At 44.2% G+C, this 22,833-nt stretch overlaps 1 protein-coding gene across 1 annotated transcript in view; it reads right to left on the minus strand.

The window, feature by feature from the left end:
- SYT14 (synaptotagmin 14) overlaps positions 1–22,833 on the minus strand; it is a 153,002-nt gene that overhangs the window by 122,839 nt on the left and 7,330 nt on the right. The window contains exon 2 of the mRNA XM_084828890.1: positions 21,359–21,406. Coding sequence (XP_084685016.1) covers positions 21,359–21,406 — 48 coding nt within the window. The remainder of the gene's footprint in view (positions 1–21,358; positions 21,407–22,833) is intronic.

The raw sequence follows: 22,833 nt of genomic DNA on the forward strand, positions 1-22,833 counted from the left end.
AGGGTAACAGGATGCCCACCCCTGCGTTATAGGTACACTGCTTGGACCCACTGATTGCCCTGCATAAATGTTGGCATTTTCAAAGGTGCACATTCCATTAAATGAGCACAGGATATAACAGGGCAACTAACTTTCATTCTTTGGTGGTAACTTGGGGCAACAGGATGGTAGTCTACAAATCAAATGGAATGTGATTTTATTTCAAAGCATTAGCCTTTGCTTCATAAAGGAGGGTATCCCCGTATATTACTGATGCTCGATTGATATTGTAGTCAATAATGTGACTAGGGTATCCACATTGTTGGAGATGTTCTTTAAGTTTGTTATATCTTCTTGAGAAGTGTTCTTCGTTATTGCAAATGCGTTTTATCCTAAGAGCCAAACTATATATAATGTTGTTCTTTAGATGATTTGGGTGACATGACTTGAAGTTAAGGTACAATCTGTGTGAGGGTGAGAATACTTCAAAAATTAAGAAAATATTACATAAAATTGGTCCCAGAATAATTTGCAATAGATGGATGGGTCATCGGGATACAAGTTGAGCTCTTCTGCAGATAGAAGAACTCATATCTGGAAAGGACACTGCTTGAGCCTTTACCATACTTCTCTCATTTCTGAATCACTAACTCAAAGGAAACAATAGCCACTCCAGCCCCAGCTAGCACATAGTCATGGCAAGATCCTGCTCTCTCTCTCTCTCTCTCTCTCTCAGTCCCTTAAGAGTGGTGTGCATCCTAGCCTTATTCCAGGTGCACTGAGCTACTTCCTACCCCTGGATACTTAGTTGTATAACTTGTATAAGGGTGTATAACTTGTATAAGGGTGTATAACCTCACCCTTTCTATGTGCATAACTGATCTGCTAGGAATCAAAATCATAAGCAATACACTTCTACTAAAATCAAAGGCAGCGTACAATAATCAAGCAATAACGGGATAAAAATATAAAATCAACAATAAAGCCAGATTCAAACATTAAAACATTAAAGCACTCAAGGATAGCTCAGGATCAAGTACAGCTAGTCATTCTGATTACATTGGACCTTACAGCTGCATCTGTTATGATTGGACATGGGCTGCTGCTTCAGTTATACCTATAAGATCAGAGTCAGTAGTAATGGAGAATGGTTATGTGTTGTTCCAAAGAGACTTAAACGTGGCATCCTTCAAAGTTTTGTTCTACACCCATGCCATTTAGTAGAAGGCCCTTAATGTGCCATAGCTAAATATACGATTCAGTAGTATCAATATGATGATAATACATAATTATATACATTACAGTCCTTGCATCATAGCACTGTCCTGGAAAAATCCTGAATATGGCCTACTGGATGCACCAGAATTACCTTGTACTTGATCTTGGGAAGACTGGTAGCTAGGGCATGAGGGGCCCAATGTAAGAATGTCCTCACTTCCCTCAGCTTCCTATAGCATTTTACACTCTCTCCATGAAAACCTCAAATACTGAATGTGGGTTGAGACTGATGCCTTAACTGTGTAATTTACACAAGCTATTTGTGCTGTGCTAGTCTTGCCACAGTGGGCCATGGTGGTCACAAAGCTCAATTTCTCTAATTTCCTCTCAGATGGGCTTCTAAGCCCATTTCAGTCGGGCTTCAGGCCTGGGCATGGGACAGAAACGGCCTTGGTCGCCTTGGTGGATGATATGAGGAGGGCTCTGGATAGGGGTGAATGCTCCTTCCTTGTTCTCCTCGACCTCTCAGCGGCTTTTGATACCGTTGACCACGGTATCCTCCTGGACCGCCTGGAGGGGTTGGGCATTGGAGACACTGTATTGCGGTGGTTCCGGTCCTTCCTCTCCGGCAGGTACCAGAGGGTAGCACTGGGAGAGGAGGTTTCGGACCCGTAGCCACTTACTTGTGGGGTGCCACAGGGTTCCATCCTCTCCCCGATGCTATTTAACATCTATGTGAAGCCACTGGGGGCTATCATCAGGAGGTTTGGGGTGCAGTGTCATCAATATGCGGATGACACGCAGCTCTACCTCTCATTCAAATCTTCACCAAGGTTGGCCGTAGAATCCCTTTCCAAATGTCTGGAGACGGTGAGTGGCTGGATGGGGAGGAATAAGCTGAAGCTGAACCCTGACAAGACCGAGGTACTTTTGGTGGGAGACAAGAGGAGGTTGGGGGATGTTGACCTGGTGTTGAATGGGGTACGGCTACCCTTGAAAGACCAGGTCCGCAGCCTGGGGGTCATTTTGGACTCCCAGCTGTCCATGGAGGCTCAGGTGTCAGCTGTGAGCCGGACAGCGCTGTATCAACTCCATCTGATACGGCGGCTGCGCCCCTTCCTTCCCGACCATCTGCTCCCATCGGTAGTACATGCCCTGGTCTCCTCTCGTTTGGACTACTGTAATGCGCTCTACGTGGGGTTACCCTTGAAGACGGTTCGGAAACTGCAGCTGGTACAGAACGCGGCGGCTCGCCTGATTAAAGCCAGCCGCCGGCGAGATCACATCACTCCAGTGCTGAAGGAGTTGCACTGGTTACCAGTTGTTTTCCGGGCCAAATTCAAGGTGTTGGTTTTGACCTTTAAAACCCTATATGGTTCCGGCCCAGCCTATCTTAAGGAGCGCCTCCAGCAACACCAGACAGGCCGCTTAACAAGATCAGCCTCGGATGGCCTTCTCTCTGTCCCATCAGCCAGGACAGCTAGACTGGTGGGGACGAGGGAGAGGGCCTTCTCTGTGGTGGCCCCCACTCTGTGGAACTCCCTCCCTAGGGAACTCCGTCATGCCCCTTCTTTAATGAGCTTCCGTCGTGCATTAAAAACATGGTTGTTCAGGCAGGCATTTGGGGTGGGCTAGGGTATTTTAAAAAAAAAATTTATGGTAAAATTTTATTGTTTTAAATTGTTTTATGGTGGGTTGTACATCGCCCAGAGTGGCTGGGTGACCAGTCAGATGGGCGATTAATAAATTTAATAAATAAATAAAATTCTAGCAATGCTGATCGTCATTTAAGTTTGTTTATATATTCTTAGTTTGTCCTGACTATGACGGTGCCTTTGTTGGCGGGGATTTTTCAGAAAAGGGACTTTTCAGTGGTGGCACCCAAATTATGGAATTCCCCATGAGGCTTGTTTGCCCCCTTTCTTGCTGTTTTTGGTGTATGGTAAAAATGTTTGTATTCCAGCAGGTATTTGTTTTACTAGGTAAATAATTTCTTATCCAATGTCTTTGCTTATCTGCTGAACATAGTTACACTTATGGACTGTTATCATATTTTATAATTGTTTTAATTGTTGCAAGCCCCCTGAGAGGTATGTAAGCACTAGAAGGGCAGGATATAACTCCTTATATAAATAAAGGGATGGATAAATAAATGAATCCCCTTCATGGATCACTGCCTTGTTGTGGCGAAGGGGCTTGCGTAACTCAGTGAAGCCATAAGCTATGCCGTGCAGGGCCACCCAAGATGGACAGGTCATGGCGGAGAGTTCTGACAAAATGTGGTCCACTGGAGAAGGAAATGGCAACCCACTCCAGTATTCTTGCCAAGAAAACCCCATGGAACGTATCACAAGGCTAAAAGATATGACGCCGGAAGATGAGCCCCTCAGGTCAGAAGGTGCCCAATATACTACTGGGGAAGAGCAGAGGGTATTTCCAAGTAGCACCAGAAAGAGTGAAGCGGCTGGGCCAAAGCCAAAAGGACACTCAGCTATGGATGTGTCTGGTGGTGAAAAGAAAGTCCGATGCTGTAAAGAACAATATTGTTTAGGAACCTGGAATGTCAGATCAATGAATCAAGGTAAGCAGGAGGTGGTCAAACATGAGATGGCAAGATTGAACATCAACGTCTTGGGAATCAGTGAACTCAAATGGTCAGGCATGGGCGAATTTAATTCAGGTGACCATCATATCTACTACTGTGGGAAAGAATCCCTTAGAAGAAATGGAGTAGCACTCATAGTCAACAAAAGGGTAGGAAAAGCAGTACTGGGGTACAATCTCAAAAACGATAGAATGATCTCAGTACGAATCCAAGGCAAACCATTCAACATCACAGTAATTCAAGTCTATGCCCCAACCACTGAGGCTGAAGAAGCTGAGGTTGATCGGTTCTATGAAGACCTACAACACCTTCTAGAACTAACACCACAAAAAGATGTCCTTTTCATCATAGAAGATTGGAATGCTAAAGTAGGAAGTCACGAAATCACCGGGATAACAGGCAAGCATGGCCTTGGTGTACAAAATGAAGCAGGACAAAGGCTAATAAGAGTTTTGCCAAGAGAATACGCTGATCATAGCAAACACTCTTTTCCAACAGCACAAGAGGCGACTCTACACATGGACATCACCAGATGGTCCATATCGAAATCAGATTGATTATGTCCTTTGCAGCCAAAGATGGAGAAGCTCTATACAGTCAGTAAAAACAAGACCTGGAGCTCACTGTGGCTCAGATCATGAGCTTCTTACTGCAAATTTCGGCTTAAATTGAAGAACGTCGGGAAAACCACTAAACCATTCAGGTATGACCTAAATCATATCCCTTATGAATATACAGTGGAGGTGAGGAATAGATTTCAGGGATTAGACCTGGTAGACAGAGTGCATGAGGAACTATGGACGGAGGTCCGTAACATTGTTCAGGAGGCAGCAACGAAATCCATCCCAAAGAAAAAGAAATGCAAGAAAGCAAAGTGGCTGTCTGAGGAGGCTTTACAAGTAGCTGAGGAAAGAAGGGAAGCGAAAAGCAGGGGAGAAAGGGGAAGATATATCCAACTGAATGCAGAGTTCCAGAGAATAGCAAGGAGAGACAAGAAGGCCTTCTTAAATGAACAATGAAAAGAAATCGAGGAAAACAACAGAATGGGAAAGACTAGAGATCTCTTCAACAAGATCGGAGATCTCAAGGGAACGTTTTGTGCAAAGACGGGCATGATAAAGGACAAAGAAGGCAGGGACCTAACAGAAGCAGATGAGATTAAGAAGGGGTGGAAAGAATACACAGAAGAACTATACAGGAAAGATCTGAATGTCCCTGATAGCCATGATAGTGCAGTCACTGAACTTGAGCCGGACAGCCTAGAGAGTGAAGTCAAGTGGGCTTTAGGAAGCATTACTAACAACAAAGCTAGCGGAGATGACAGTATTCCAGCTGAGCGATTTAAAATCCTGAAAGATGATGCTGTTAAAGTGCTGCACTCATTATGCCAACAAATTTGGAACACTCAGCAGTGGCCACAAGACTGGAAAAGATCAGTTTACCTTCCAATTCCAAAGAAGGGCAATGCCAAAGAGTGTTCAAACTACCGTACAATTGCGTTCATTTCACATGCCAGCAAGGTGATGCTCAAAATCCTACAAGCTAGGCTTCAGCAGTATGTGAACCAAGAACTACCAGAAGTACAAGCTGGGTTTCAAAGAGGCAGAGGAACTAGAGATCAAATCGCCAACATTCGCTGGATCATGGAGAAAGCAAGAGAATTCCAGAAAAACATCTATTTCTGCTTCATTGACTATGCTAAAGCCTTTGATTGTGTGGATCACAACAAACTGTGGCAAATTCTGAAAGAGATGGGAGTACCAGACCACCTTACCTGTCTCCTGAGAAACCTGTACGAGGGTCAAGAAGCAACAGTAAGAACCAGACATGGAACAACCGAGTGGTTCAAAATTGGGAAAGGAGTACAACAAGGCTGCATATTGTCACCCTGCTTATTTAACTTATATGCAGAGTACATCATGAGAAATGCCGGGTTGGATGAATCAGAGATCGGAATTAAGATTGCGGGGAGAATTATCAACAACCTCCGATATGCAGACGATACCACCCTAATGGCAGAAAGTGAAGAGGATCTCAAGAGCCTCTTGTTGAGGGTGAAAGAGGAGAGTGCAAAAGCTGGTTTGAAACTCAACATTAAAAAAACGAAGATCATGGCATCTGGCCCCATTACTTCCTGGCATATAGAAGGGGAAGAAATGGAAGCAGTGACAGATTTTACTTTCTTGGGCTCCAAGATCACCGCAGACGGTGACTGTAGCCATGAAATTAAAAGAGGCTTGCTCCTTGGGAGGAAAGCTATGGCCAACCTAGACAGCATAGTAAGAAGCAGAGACATCGCCTTGCCGACAAAGGTCTGTCTAATCAAAGCTATGGTTTTCCCAGTAGTAATGTATGGCTGTGAGAGCTGGACTATAAGGAAGGCTGAGCGCCGAAGAATTGATGCTTTTGAATTGTATTGCTGGAGAAGAGTCTTACGAGTTCCCTGGACTGCAAGGTCAAATCAGTCAATCCTAAAGGAAATCAACCCTGAGTGCTCATTGGAAGGACAGATACTGAAGCTGAAGCTCCAATATTTTGGCCACCTAATGCGAAGAGAAAACTCCCTGGAAAAGACCCTGATGCTGGGAAAGACTGAAGGCAAAAGGAGAAGGGGACGGCAGAGGATGAGATGGCTAAATAGCGTCACTGATGCAATGAATATGAACTTGAGCACGCTCCAGGAGAGAGCAGAGGACAGGAAAGCCTGGCGTGCTATGGTCCATGGGGTCACGAAGAGTCGGACACGGCTTAAAGACTGAACAACAACAAATAAATGAATAAATAATACTATATCATAGTTACCTACTAGTCTAGGAAACTGTTATCACAGCATATCTGCCTTACAAGCTTTACATTTAGTGCCAGTATAGTGGAGAATAATTTAAGATTCCATTACTGGTTTTGAAAGCAATAATTGCACAGGCCCTAGTTGCATTAAAGTCTTGCTCCTGGAACCTCCCTCTGGGTATTACCTACACGCACAGATCGCTGCAGTTTGGAGATCCCACTTTCATATCTTAGGTGGTAGGGATTGCTACGACAGATTGTGGACTTTACACACTTCAGATAGTTATCTATATACCTCACTTCTCAGGGGAAAGGGGGAATGCATCTTGTCTCCAACTCACACCAAGTCCAAGTCTAATGGACAACCTGCTGCTGCTGTGCCACCGCCGCCATTATCACCACCATGGACTCCTGCCTGGCAGTATTTTTAAAGGGGATTTTTAAAAAATGTTTCTTTAATTTTGGGGGGAGTCTTTGGTGTTTTTAGGGGTGGGTAGCCTGCCTGATAGGCGGAAGCAAGGGGGCATGTGTCCACCTGATGGAGGCAGTGGGAGGAGTGTTGGGGGTCAGAACATACCGAGGCTGGGTGGCAGGCGCTGGCGGAGCACTAGGGGCAGGCCATGCCATGTAAGGGGAACAAGGGGGAAATGTGTAATCTCTGTCCCCTGTTCCGAGCCTGTCCAGAGCCAAAGGATAGCTGGGGGAGGCGTGACTCCATCTTCTGGCCTTCGTTTGCTGCTCTGCAATGCCAGGTCTGTTACCACTGCTCCAACACTTGCGGCCATGTGTCCAGCTGGATTTTCATATGCACAGAAGCCGAGGGCTGGGGATCGGGGAGGGGGAGTGGCTGTTATCTATCGAGAGTCCTTTGTCTTCACCAGACCCCCCTCTCCAGGAGACAAAGGTTGCTGAGTGCATGTACTGGAGGTTGGGCCTAAAGAGCAGTCTGGGGATTCTACTCGTGTATCGTCCACCCCACTGCACGACTGACTCCCTGGCTGAGGTGCTTGAGATGGTCTCTGATGTGCATGTGCAGTCCCCTAACTTATTGGTGTTGGGGGACTTCAACATACATTCAGAGGCTGTCTTCACAGGAGCCACCTCGGGATTTCATGGAGACCATAGCTTCCTGGGAGCTGCACCATATTCCAACTGGGCCCACCCATGTAGCCGGTCATGCACTAGACCTTGTGTTTGTTTCTGGAAAAGCGGGGAGTGATCTGGAAGTCAGGCGTATATCCACCACCCCCTTGTCATGGTCAGATCACTATCTGGTGACATCAGACTTCTCGGTTCCACAACCCCCCCGCAGGGGTGGAGGACCCATTAAAATGGTCCGCCCCAGTCATCTTATGGATCCGAATGGATTCCTGAACACGCTTCGGGATTCTCTGGAGCACGCCAACGGCCACTCGGTCGAGACCCTGGTGGGTGGCTGGAATGCTGCAATCACTGGGGCATTAAATCGGGTGGCTCCGAAACGCCCTCTCCCCCTGAACAGGGCTCGGACTACACCGTGGTTCAATCCGCGGTTACGAGCTCTGAAACAGGAGGTGAGACGACTAGAGAGCCGGTGGCAGAAGTCTCGCTCCAAAGACAATCAGACACGGGCTACAGCTGTATCTCCAGCCTATCACGTGGCGGTGAAGGCAGCAAAAAAGGAATATTATGCTGCCTCTATCACGTCTGCAGAGTGCTGTCCCAGGAGGCTGTTCCAAGTGGTCCGGAGCCTGATCGGTCCAGTTGCTCCAGAACCACTTGAGCATTCTAAGGCCTCCTGTGAGGCCTTGGCAAGACACTTTGCAGATAAAATTGATTAGATTAGGAGTGTTATTCCATGCGCTGTGGATACAGTTAGTGAGCAAGAGGCGGTCTATGGCAAACTGGTTTTGTGGGATCGGTTCCAGCTTCTTCCTTCTGATGAAGTGGACAAGGTGCTTTCATCTGTAAGGCTGACCACCTGTTCACTTGATCCTTGCCCATCTTGGCTCATTATGAGCTGCAGAGAGAGGCTGGGTGAGGGGATTAGGGTGGTGGTAAACACCTCCCTTGAGGAGGGAGTGATGCCATCAGCCCTCAAGGAGGCAGTGACAAGACTGCTTTTAAAAAGCCCTCCTTGGATCCCCAAGTTCTGAACAACTTTCGCCCAGTCTCAAATCAGCCAATTTTGGGCAAGGTGATTGAGCGGGTGGTGGCGATGCAGTTGAAGGCACACTTGGAAGAAGCCGATTATCTAGATCAATTTCAGTTGGGCTTCAGGCCTGGGCATGGGACAGAAACAGCCTTGGTCGCCTTGGTGGATGATATGAGGAGGGCTCTGGATAGGGGAGAATGCTCCTTCCTTGTTCTCCTCAACCTCTCAGTGGCTTTTAATACCGTTGACTGTGGTATCCTCCTGGACCGCCTGGAGGGGTTCAGCATTGGAGACACCGTATTACGGTGGTTCCGGTCCTTCCTCCCTGGCAAGTGCCAGAGGGTAGCACTGGGAGAGGAGGTTTTGGACCCATGGCCGCTCACTTGTGGGGTGCCACAGGGTTCCATCCTCTCCCCGATGCTATTTAACATCTATGTGAAGCCGCTGGGGGCTATCATCAGGAGATTTGGGGTGCGGTGTCATCAGTATGTGGATGACATGCAGCTCTACCTCTCATTCCAATCTTCACCAAAGTTGGCCGTGGAATCCCTGTCCAAATGTCTGGAGACAATGAGTGGCTGGATGGGGAGGAATAAGCTGAAGCTGAACCCTGACAAGACCGAGGTACTTTTGGTGGGAGACAAGAGGAGGTTGGGGGATGTTGACCTGGTGTTGAATGGGGTACGGCTACCCTTGAAAGGCCAGGTCCGCAGCTTGGGGGTCATCGTAGACTCCCAGCTGTCCATGGAGGCTCAGGTGTCAGTTGTGAGCCGGACAGCACTGTACCAACTCCATCTGATACAGCGGCTGAGCCCCTACCTTTCCGACCATCTGCTCCCATTCGTAGTACATGCCCTGGTCTCCTCTCATTTAGACTACTGTAATGTGCTCTATGTGGGGTCACCCTTGAAGATGGTTCGGAAGCTGCAGCTGGTACAGAGCACGGCGGCTTGCCTGATTAAAGGCAGCCGCCGGTGAGATCACATCACTCCAGTGCTGAAGGTGCTGCACTGGTTACCAGTTGTTTTCTGGGCCAAATTCAAGGTGTTGGTTTTGACCTTTAAAACCCTATACGGTTCCGGCCCAGCCTATCTCAAGGAGCGCCTCCAGCAACACCAGATAGGCCACTCAACAAGATCAGCCTCGGATGGCCTTCTCTCTGTCCCATCAGCCAGGACAGCTAGGCTGGTGAGGAGGAGGGAGAGGGCCTTCACTGTGGTGGCCCCCACTCTGTGGAACTCCCTCCCTAGGGAACTCCACCATGCCCCCTATTGAATGAACTTCCGCCACACATTAAAAACGTGGTTGTTCAGGCAGGCATTTGGGGTGGGTTAGGGTAATTTTAGAAATGTGATGTTTTTAATGTTGGATTTTATTGTTTTTAACTGTTTTTATTGTTGTACATCGCCCAGCGTGGCACTGACCAGCCAGATGGGCGATTAATAAATTTAATAAATAATAATGAATAAACGCAAAGAATCTATTAGGGGCAAAAAGACTTCCTTCAGAAAATGAAAGTCTTGCCCAAATTAGAACAAAAAGGGACACAAATGTGAGCAAAAGAAATGCAAGCAGGCAATGGCCTGCTTTGGACAATTCCAGGATTCATAAACCAGGAACAACTGTTAGAGCAGAGTGCTTCTTCCTTGTCACTTTCCCCGCCTTTCTCCTGTTGCAATCCTGGTTTATTTTCCTGGTTTGTTAACCAACATCAAGCCAGAATTCCATGGTTCAGATGTAACAGGGAACTCTTGAGTTAACACAAGCTAGGATCTTCATACCAGAGCTGGCACAAGATGGAATGCGGGGAGCAGTGAAGGAGGTGTTCTCAGCCCCAACACTCATTCCCACCTTCATAAACCAGAATTTATGAAGATAGTTTTTATGGAATGTTATCGTATTTTATAATTGCTTTTAATTGTTGTAAGCCATCCTGAGTGGTGCATAATAGTGGTTTATAAAGCCTGGAATGACTGGCTTCATAACCAGACCAATAAGAAATGAAAAAAGGAAGAATTTGAGGAGCATATCACTAAAAACATTAAGGCACACAATGCAAAATTCTTTAAATACAGCAGAAGCAAGAAATCAGCTAGGAAATTAAAGTTGTATTAGAGGAGGATAAAGAGATTTCAGAAAAGCTTTACATCTGTCTTCACCCTCAGATGATGTAGGGAAGATACCTGTGCCTGAACTGATTTTTTCAGGAAGGGAGTCTGAAGAACTGAGGCAAACAGTGACAAGAGATAAAGTTCTGGCCTTTATTGACAATTTAAAAATCAACAAATCACCAGGTCAAGAGGATACCCAGTGTCCAATCTTCTAAGAAAAGTATGTAACTTGCCCCTAAGAAGCGGCCAAATAACAAGGGTTGTGTAGTTGTTTTTTAAAGTTGGTTCCAGGTAAATTGGTGGAAAACATTAATATAAGTAAAATTATCAAGCATCTAGAAGAACAAGTCTTACTGAAAGAGAATCAACATGGCTTCTGCAAAGTTAAGTCCCATCTCACTAATCTTTTAGAAACCTTTGAGAGCATCAACAAGCGTGTGGGTAAGGGTGATTCAGTAGATAATGTATGCTTGGACTTTCAAAAAAAGTTTGACAGATTCCCTCAGCAAAGGTTCCTGAATAAACTTAGCAGTTATGGGATAACAGGATGGGTCCTCTAATAGATCAGTAGCTGATTAATGGACAGGAAGCAGAGAGAAGGAATAAATGGCCACTTCTCCAATGGAAGGGGTGTAAGAAGTGCTCTCCCCCTCCCAAGATCTGGATAGGTACTTTTTAACTTGTTGATCTGGAGCTAGGGGTGAGCAATGATGTAGCTAAGTTTGCTGATGATACCAAATTATTCAGGATGGTGAAAACAAAAAGGAGACTGCAAAGAGCATTAAAATGATCTCTCCACACTGGGTGAATGGATATTACAAATGCGGTTTATTGTAAGTGAGTGTAAAGGGACACACAAGATTCCTAATCACATATACACTGATGAGGTCTAAGCTGGTGGTGACTGACCAGAAGAGGGGTCTTGGAGTCTATGAAAATGTCAACTTACTGTGAGGTAGCTGTGAAAAAGGCGAATTCCATGTTAGGGATCATTAGGAAAGGAATCAATATTAAAACTGCCAGTATCGTAATGCTTTTATTCAAATCTATGGTGTGACCAAACCTGGAATACCATACACAGTTCTGCTCACTGCATTTCAAAACAATGTTGTAATGCTCGAAAAGACGCAGAAAGGGCAGCCAAAATTATCAGTGGCCTAGAGCAAGTCCCTTATGAGGAAAGGTTTCAATGTTTGGGGCTTTTCAGATTTTTATTTTTTTTTTAAGCAAGAGAAGACATGATAAAGGTTTATAAAGGTATGCTTGGGTGTAGAAAATGAAGAGAGAGAAATATATCTGCCCCTCTCATTAATACTTGAACCTGAGGTCTAATGAATCACAGAATCTCTGAGGTCATCTAGTTCACCCCCTGCCAATACTACCATGGCATCCCTGATAGATGCCCATCCAGCCTCTGCTTAAAAACCTCTAATGAAGGATAGTCTACCATGTTCCAAGACAGTCTGTTCTGTTGTTGAACATCTCGTACCATCATGAAGTTCTTCTTAAGGTTTAGTCTAAGATTATTTCTACAAGAGGCTTTTATTGCATGCTTGTGATTGATCGCTCATGGACATTTGTGGGTCCTTTACATGACGTTGCTTTTAAAAAGATCAGAGATAATGCAGTATTTAAATGCACATCTGCTTTAATGGACGTGACAAATTGCACAGTTCTGCTATAACCACAGCACCATGAGGGAAGTATAGGGTGGCTCCATCTGATAAGCTACTTCATCATGGAAGAAGATACTCTGGGCTAGTATCCCCCCTCCCCCCTGCCCTCCTCTGCCTAAGTTACCTTGCAGGGTTGATCTATAATGGAAGAAGACATGTATGCTGCTCTGAGCTCTTTGGAAGAATGGCAGGATAAACAGCAGAGTAACCATGTAATATGGAGTTGATAGTTACATATTTTGGATGTTCTTCTCTGACTGGATAAATTGAGGTGCCCTCTCTGCTACCTCAGTGGAGTCAGCAGGATGAGGAGAAAAAGAAAAAGCATAGCAAATTCTGACAAAGCATTCCTCCACCCCCACCCCGCCCAATTCCTAGACCAAGCAGAGAGAGACAGCAAATTCTGAGGAGGTGGCAAAGAGGCTGAAGAGAACTTCCCAAGAAAGACAGTCCTGAAAAAAAATAGCCTGTATCAGCCCGTGTAAAGAGCAAATCTTAATCCCACAAAGAACCCAGAAGCAGAAGCCCTAGTAAATTGTGGGATAAAAAGCCTGGTGTGGTGAAGCCTCAAATCTTTCTTTCCTGTAATTTGAAGCAATTGGTTCCGGTCTTACCCTCTGGAGCAATTAAAAAAATTGTCCCATAATCTATGTGGCAGTCCTTCAAATATTTGAAAATGGCTATCATACCACCTATTAGGGTACAATCCTATGCATGTTTAGACAGAAAAAAGTTCTATAACTCCCAACATTCCCCAGCTAGCATGAGTGGTTGGGGGATGCTGGGAGCTGTAGGACTTATTTCTGTCTAAACATGCATAGGATTGCACCCTAACTCTAGAAAATGTACACACCAGGACTGGAGGGTGTGGGGAGTGCACAGCCTCTGAAGGAAGGGAACCCAAAGGGGCATGTGTCATACTGATGGCACAGGAACTATCTAACAGAATCCTTGGAGTTGTAGGACTTTTTTCTATCTAAACATGCTTAAGATTGCACCCTTAATCATCTGTTTTCTTTGCTAAGCATATGTAACTTCTTCAACCTTTCCTCGCAGGACTTGGTCTCCAGGCCCCTCAATGAAGTTGAAAGGTTGGAAACTGAGGACAGAAATGGAAGCATTTCTTCACACAGTGCATGTAGATACACTACGGAATTCACTCTCACAAGATATGGTGATGGCCAGCCACTTAGGTGGCTTTAAAGGGGGATTATATAAATTCATGGAGAATAAGGCTATTAATGGCTATTAGTCATTATGGTTATATACTACCTCCAGGATCAGAAACAGCATGCCTCTGAATACTGATTGCTGGGTAACAAGAGCAAGAAAGGGCTACTGAAGTTTCCCATAGACATCTGGTTGGTTCTGGTGAGAAACAGGATGCTGGACTAGATAGATCTTTGGTCTGATCCAGCAGGGCTCTTCTTATTTTCTTTTGCACTTCCCTATTCATGCCCATGCATGAATACTAAGCTACCTTGGAGAGCACAGTCCGCTATTTCACATAGCACAGCAGCTGCAGTATTGGTGATACTTCATGGGTATATTATCATTATTAATACGTAACTAAAATTCGTTCTGTGTTTACTCCTTTGAGAGATATCTGATATACAATATCCCACATAAAATGAATGGACAAAGCCACATTATCCAATATTTTTTGGTTGGGAATCACCAGAGGTTAGTCGACTATCATGCTACCAATGGAAATTCAACCAACCACGGCAAAGCACTTATCTAGTTTCATTGGGTTATATAATCTTGATTTATCAAAGAGCTAGTGTGTGGCTTTCAAGACACATGCAGTAACAGAATGGAGGAAAGAATATGTACCTGATTTCATACTATCCAAATAACAAATTGGTGATGACACCCTTATTCTTGCTAATGCTTAAAACATTTATTTAACTATTTTATTCCACATTCTCAATACTCAAAGCAACTTACAAAACTGATTAAATATGTTTCCTCAAATCTTTTAGCCTTAATTATTTTAAACAGGAACTGAAATGGCTGGAATATTTCCAAAATCCAATATATCCTTCACGCTACTAGAACATAGGTCTCTTGACAGATCAACTTTATCCCTTTCAAGTGTCTGAGGCAGTGATGGGCCAACAAAAGGAACAATGCTTCTAATGGGGCATGGGCTGATCTCTGATATCACATAATCTGACAGAATAGCCATTGTGAGCTCATTTCTGTTGCTAAGGTAAACAGACAGTTGAGAGGCCCACACCTGAGATGGATATTTTTAAGGCATAATGATGAAGATAATGGTGTACATCAATCAGCAGTCAAGAAGTGTAAGGAAGAGGTCACTCACTATTTTATTCCTCCTTGCACATAATAACATGTTTCTCTGACACTACCCTAGCTTACAGTTTTAGGCTAAGGGAAAGTATCAACAATTAAGAATAACATATACTAAAAATATGTATATACTGTAATTATTACATTAAAATTGACTTGGTAGCTGTGCAATGTATTACGCTGAAAAGCCTAGAAATAGAATTTATTCATATATTGGGAATATGTTGTATTCTTCCCATTTAAACATGAAATGGGAAGAACTATACATCTAAGATTTGACACATAAAACATATGGCCTAGATCCAAAGAACTGTATGATGAGTTCTATGTATCAAAAGAAACTTTGCACCATGGCAAACCTCTTTTGAAACTGAGGAGAATTTCAAAAGCAGATTGTGATATGGAATTGGGGGTTGTCATTTAAAGAAAGACTTTAAAAATTGCATTGAACACACCAAGCCCTTTTGGGTAAAATCCAAGATGAGTCCTACTTAGAGTAGACCCAGTGAAATGAATGAAACTTAAATTAGTCATGATTAATAACTAATCATGCCATTCATTCATTTGTCCCATTCATTTCAATGGGACTACTCTAAGAAGATGTATTTTGGGATTTTACCCTTGGTGTGTCATGTGCCTGAAATACCTTAATAAATAAAATATTTTAATTTATCATATTTGTATCTCACTTTTTCTCCTAAGGAGCTCAGGACAGTGCATATTGGAGAGGGGGTCTTATTCTGTTTCATCCCTGTACCTCAGATAGGCTGAGAGATGGAGACTGATCATGAGTCATCCAGGACAACTTCATGGCTGAGGAGGTTTGAACCAAAGCCTTCTCAGGCTAAGTCCAAATTTCTGTCTACTATACCACATTGGCTATATGGTTTGTTTTGTAACAATCATTTCTCACAAAAGAACATAAGAAGAGCCATGCTGGATCAGACCAAGGATCCATCTAGTCCAGCATTCTAGCCAACCAGCTGCCCACAGGGCAGCGGCCAACCAGCTTCCCATAAGAAACCCACAAGCAGGACATGAGTGCAAAAGCACCCTGCAAACTGCTTCTGATACTGGAGGTAGCACATAGCCATCAGGATTAATAGCCATCAATACCATTATCCTCTACAAATTTGTCCAATCCCCTTTTAAAGCCATCCAAATTGGTGGCTGTGATGACTTATCAGGGATCACCAAGGCATGCCCTGCCCGAGGAGACCCCATTGCAGCTGTTTCACTCCTAAGGACACTCACCTCTCTGCCAAAGCAGTGAGACGAACAGCTGACAGGCTGTTTGGGAGTAGCAGCAAGTGGGGGAGGCCAAGCAAGCAGTTGTTGCTACTATGCAGCGCGTCCCAGAAGTAGCAGGGGGAGACACTGCTCTGCTGGCCAGAGGCCTGGGGTGTAGGGCTGCACCAGGAGAGCATATTTAATGAGGCAGCATTTAGACAGAGGGGGGAGGACAGAGAGAAGATGGAGGAAGCAAATCCTCCATCTTCCATTGTGCTGAATGAAGCTTGCCTTTGAATGCCCACTTCAGAACTTACAGAGATTTCCCCTCAATTGAAATGGCACACTTTGAAGCCCAATTCCTTAAATGCAATTAAGCATGATCTCTCGAGGCTTTGGTCCATTGCCTTAGGATGTAACTCATTCACAGCTTCCATATAGAGAGCCTGTGCGTTAAAATGGGGACTGGGTTCTCTCTCTTTCCCACAACAAACCCGTTACTGTCTTGTCAGAAGTAACTCCCATTGTGGTCAGTGAGGTCCTCTGGGTTAAAATGGGGGCTAGTTTCCTTCTTTGTGTTCTCCCCCGCACCTTTCCCAGCACAAGCATATGTGTGTCTAAAAAAAAAAAAAGGTAAAAGGTGTCCCCAACCAGTCGTGTCCGACTCTAGGGTGTGGTGCTCATCTCCATTTCTAAGCTGAAGAGCCAGCGCTGTCCGAAGACGCTTCCGTGGTCATGTGGCCGGCATGACTGAACACCGAGGTGCATGGAACGCTGTTACCTTTCCCGCTGAAGCGGTACCTATTTATCTACTTGCAATTTCTTGCTTTTGAACTGCTAGGTTGGCAGGAGCTGGGACTGAAGACGGGAGCTCACTCTGTCACGCAGCACTCGGGTCTCGAACTGCTGTCCTGCTGACCTTCCAGTCTGCAGTTCAGTGTCTTAACCACTAAGCCACCGCGGCCCGTATATGTGTGTCTACATATGTATGTCTACACAGAAGTAACTCCCATTGTGCTCAGTGAGGCTTGCTCCTGAAATGCAGGTGCATCTGGATTTTCAGGGGAAAGGAGAAAGAGGGGAGAAAGGGGGAAAGCCTCTCTTCACAGCAAAGGTGATTCCTTTTTTAAAAATCCCATACTCCTCCATTAGCTTCTCCTTCCCTTGTCCTGAAAACACAGCACAGAGCCCCATGCTACAGCGATGATAAGCCGGGACTTTAAACATTATGGAAACTAGAAAATGAGAAGATGTGATTGGGGAAATATCGCAACAAAGTTGCAAACAAAGTGAAGCCCATAGCATGGAAACATGCCCCAGGACTGCAAGCAAGCCAAGGGAGGGGACAAAGACCAGATGAAAGAAGCATTTCAACCCCTAGCCTAATTCCCACAGCTGTTAGTGCACTGGAAAGAGGAATAAGTGCCAGCAGGGGCTGTAAAGATGGAAAAGAGAGAGGGGTGAAGAAACATGCACCGACCTGGCAGGACAAAATGGAGCCCAAAGCTGCAGGTGATGGGAGACTTTGCCAAAGAGCTGACAAATTATCAGATAATTATAGATAAATTATTGGGTGAAAGTCATAGGCAGCCCCAGCCCTTATCCTGGGGAAACTGCTTATCTGCGTCCTCAGTGGAAGTGTGCGAGTGGAGTTAGAAAAGCCTGTCTCGAGGAATAACTCCAGGGGGAGGGCAAGGCAAGAGAACTCCTGTCTTCAGAGCAAATTTCCCCAACAGACTTGGAAGACTGGGAGAACAGAGGAGCTTATCTGCCTACAAGCCAAGAGGCACAACTTTAGAGGGACTGCTCGGAGGAACTTGATTGTAGTGGTTCCCTGGCTTGGCAGCGTATATTTTAATTCGTGTGGACTGTCAGTGATGTAACTTGACACCTTTTGAGTAATAAATTTAAGTTTCAGCAAGAGTTTGTGGTCACGTGTTCTATGGAAGCAATGGAACAAGGGGGATTTGATGTGCCTCTTCCAAAGGACCCGCCAACAGTGGCCATCACTATTTATTTATTTATTTATTTATTAAATTTATTAATCGCCCATCTGGCTAGTCATCCAGCCACATCTTGTGGAAGTGAATTCCATAATTTAACTATGTGCTATGTGAGGAAGTACTTCCTTTTATCTGGCCTAAATCTCCCACCAATCAGCTTCATGGGATGACCCCTGCTTCTAATATTATGAAAGAGGGAGAAAAATGTCCCCCTATCTACTTTCTCCACACCGCATGCATAATTTTGTGCACCTCTATCATGTCTCCTCTTACCCTCCTTTTTTCCAAGCTAAACAATCCAAGCTATTATAACCTTTCCTCATAGGGTAATTGCTCCAGCCCCTTGATCATATTAGTTGCCCTTTTCTGCACTTTTTCGAACTCTTTGTTGTTGTTGTTGTTCAGTCGTTAAGTCATGTCCGACTGTTCGTGAACCCATGGACCGTAGCATGCCAGGCTTTCCTGTCCTCCGCTCTCTCCCGGAGTGTGCTCAAGTTCATATTCATTGCATCGGTGATGCTATCTAGCCATCTCATCATCTGCCGTCCCCTTCTCCTTTTGCCTTCAGTCTTACCCAGCATCAGTGTCTTTTCCAGAGAGTTTTCTCTTTGCATTAGGTGGCCAAAATATTTGAGCTTCAGCTTCAGTATCTGTCCTTCCAATGAGCACTCAGGGTTGATTTCCTTTAGGACTGACTGATTTGACCTCCTTGCAGTCCAGGGGACTCGTAAGGGTCTTCTCCAGCACCACAGTTTAAAAGCATCAATTCTTCGGCGCTCAGCCTTCCTTATAGTCCAGCTCTCACAGCCATACGTTGCTAGTGGGAAAACCAGAGCTTTGATTATATGAACTTTTGTCGGCAAGGTGATGTCTCTGCTTCTTACTACGCTGTCTAGGTTTGCCATAGCTTTCCTCCCAAGGAGCAAGCCTCTTTTAATTTCATGGCTGCAGTCACCGTCTGCGGTGATCTTGGAGCCCAAGAAAGTAAAATCTGTCACTGCTTCCATTTCTTCCCCTTCTATATGCCAGGAAGTGATGGGGCCAGATGCCATGATCTTAGTTTTTTTAATGTTGAGTTTCAAACCAGCTTTTCCACTCTCCACTTTCACCCTCAACAAGAGGCTCTTTAGATCTTCTTCGCTTTCAGTCATTAGGGTGGTATCGTCTGCGTATCTGAGGTTGTTGATAATTCTCCCGACAATCTTAATTCCGACCTGTGATTCATCCAGCCCGGCGCTTCTCATGTTGTACTCTGTATATAAGTTAAATAAGCAGGGCGACAATATACAGCCTTGTCATACTCCTTTCCCAATTTTGAACCAATCAGTTGCTCCATGTCCAGTTCTTACTGTTGCTTCTTGACCCTCGTACAGGTTTCTCAGGAGACAGGTAAGGTGGTCTGGTACTCCCATCTCTTTAAGAATTTGCCACAATTTGTTGTGATCCACACAATCAAAAGCTTTAGCGTAGTCAATGAAGCAGAAATAGACGTTTTTCTGGAATTCTCTTGCTTTCTCCATGATCCAGTGAATGTTGGCGATTTGATCTCCTCTGTTCCTCTGCCTCTTCGAAACAGTTCCTCTGCCTTTTCGAAACCCAGCTTGTACTTCCAGTAGTTCTTGGTTCACATGCTGCTGAAGCCTAGCTTGTAGGATTTTGAGCATAACCTTGCTGGCAGGTGAAATGAGCGCAATTGTACGGTAGTTTGAACACTCCTTGGCATTGTCCTTCTTTGGAATTGGAATGTAAACTGACCTTTTCCAGTCTTGTGGCCACTGTTGAGTGTTCCAAATTTGTTGGCATATTCAGTGCAGCACTTTAACTGCATCATCTTTTAGGATTTTAAATCGCTCAGCTGGAATACTGTCATCTCTGCTAGCTTTGTTGTTAGTAATGCTTCCTAAGGCCCACTTGACTTCACTCTCTAGGATGTCCGGCTCACGTTCAGTGACTGCACTATCATGGCTATCAGGGACATTAAGATCTTTCCTGTATAGTTCTTCTGCCTATTCTTTCCACCTCTTCTTAATCTCATCTGCTTCTGTTAGGTCTCTGCCTTCTTTGTCCTTTATCATGCCTGTCTTTGCACAAAACGTTCCCTTGAGATCTCTGATTTTCTTGAAAAGATCTCTAGTCTTGCCCATTCTATTGTTTTCGTCAATTGCTTTGCATTGTTCATTTAAGAAGGCCTTCTTGTCTCTCCTTGCTATTCTCTGGAAATCTGCATTCAGTTGGATATATCTTCCCTTTTCTCCCTTGCTTTTCACTTCCCTTCTTTCCTCAGCTACTTGTAAAGCCTCCTCAGACAGCCACTTGGCTTTCTTGCATTTCTTTTTCTTTGGGATGGATTTTGTTGCTGCCTCCTGAACAATGTTACGGACCTCCGTCCATAGTTCCTCATGCACTCTGTCTACCAGGTCTAATCCCTTAAATCTATTCATCACCTCCACTGTATATTCATAAGGGATATGATTTAGGTCATACCTGAATGGTTTAGTGGTTTTCCCTACGTTCTTCAATTTCAGCCGAAATTTTGCGATAAGAAGCTCATGATCTGAGCCACAGTCAGCTCCAGGTCTTGTTTTTACTGACTGTATAGAGCTTCTCCATCTTTGGCTGCAAAGTACATAATCAATCTGATTTCGATATTGACCATCTGGTGATGTCCGAGTGTAGAGTCGCCTCTTGTGCTGTTGGAAAAGAGTGTTTGCTCTACAATATCCTTTTTTAGGTGTGGTGACCAGAACTGTATACAGTATTCTAAGTATGGTCATACCACAGATTTGTGTAAGGGCAGATTTATTTTATTTTTGGCTGTTTCATTTTCAATTCTTTTCCTAATTATGCCTAATATGGAGTTCGCCTTTTTCACAGCAGCTACACACTGGGTTGACGTTTTCATTGAGCTGTCCACCACAACCCCAAGATCTCTTTTTTGGTCAGTGACTGCTAGCTCAGGTCCCATCAGCTTATTCTTGAAGTTTGGATTTTTGGACTGAAATAGGCCTACAATATCGGGATACAGTTGTGAAGCACAAGTAGAAAGTTCTTTGAAATTTGAATACAACATTTAATAAACAGCCATTTACCTGATAGCATGTGATTAGTGATTATGCAACCAGGCAAGAAAATTGTATTCTATTTTTCTTTCAGACTACTGATGTACTGCAAATATCTACATATGGTCAAGGAGGCTACTACAACTTTCTGTGGGCTTATAACCTTTGTAGACTTATTTAAAACATCCACTATAAATAATCAAATGTTAAATAATTAAAGTATTTCAAGGAATTGTTTACCTTTTCTAATGCAAATTAGTTCATGTACGCCACAGGTTCTTTCTCCACCTGTTCATAAAAAGAGGATTAAGAAGTAGAAAAACTGTATAAAACATATTGCAATAAGATAACTCATCTTAACCCTTCTTAGGCAGGCTTTGATGATTATGTGATATTATTTTTTACTTATTTGAACGATCTTAAAAACTCAATTGCAATATAAAAGTTAGTTCTTAACTTCTTATTCTACTGCCATAGACAATTTTACATGCGATTCAAAGTATAAATTATACCTTATATTGGGACAACTTAACTTGGCACTTAAGTGGTAAGCTTTTAAGTTATACAAAGTGCTTTGCCTGGCAGAATGAAATTTCCAGCTGATGAAAATGAGTTATTACATGTAGCAGGTAATCCAGTCAAAAACCATTAGCACCTTTGCAATACTCAGGGGTCTACAAATGTTGGCTTGGCTTATGAGCCAAGGATAGAGTACTCCACTAATAGGGGTTCTAAAAATAAAAATGGTGTTGCTTTAAGACCGAATACTAGGTTGGATGAAAGGAAGTAAACAGATGATATAAATCAGTGTAACTTGTGAGTTGAGTTCATTTCATTCTTGGGCATTGGGAAGGAGTTGCAAACGGTGGAGTTTGTAAAAACTGTCTTGGCACTCATGCTAAGCTTCCTGTTTTGTAAATGATTATTTTGTGAATTACTGAAATATGGCATGAGATCTTAAATATTTTTTCAAAGGTTGGTTTCTGAGTATTTGCTTTTACCACTAGAAGAGTCGAGATGTTCAGCCCAGCCACAACTAATTTGAATTAGAACAGAAAATATTTCCTCCCAAGGACTCAAAGATATGGATAGCTTCCCTTCCTTGAGTCCTCAAGCATGCAGACAGAGCTTGGGAGAGAGGCAGTGTCATTTCTCATTTGGGCAGGCTTTGGAGAAGGTAAGAAACAGTTGGAGTCTCTTTCATGCTGATAGGAGGGGCTCCTGCAGTTTCTTACCTGCTCAAAAACTGCTGTGGAAATGGGACCTGCAAAATAGACATCTGTGTGATGCTGGGTGTTCAGCTCACCAGACGGCTGGGTACACTCATTCCTGGCAAGTGGATTCGTGGATGACTGCAATACTGTGCTATATCATATGACTGTGATATAGGACATGTATTACAAAATGTGTTCATCACTCCCAGCAGTCCCATTAATTTCAATAAGTCTGGTGGCAGACATTACATCAGGCTACCTAAACTATTTTCATCCAGGCTGGTTGCTATAAGAACTGGCTTCTGAGCTTGCTTTTTTCCTCCTCCCTCCCCATCCCCTTTCCCTTTTAGATAGTAAGGCTGAGGGCAGGGATTGTCTTACTCCTGATCTTTGTAAGGTGGTCTGGAGTGACTGGGAGGGGCTGTAGCTCAGTGGTAGACCATATGTTTTACATGCAGAAGGTCCCAGGTTCAATCACCAGGATCTCCAGGAAGGCCAGGA

The sequence above is a fragment of the Heloderma suspectum genome, chromosome 1 (assembly GCF_057233095.1).
Source record: "Heloderma suspectum isolate Gila_16-S chromosome 1, 16-S_ref, whole genome shotgun sequence".
Lineage (NCBI taxonomy): Eukaryota > Metazoa > Chordata > Lepidosauria > Squamata > Helodermatidae > Heloderma > Heloderma suspectum.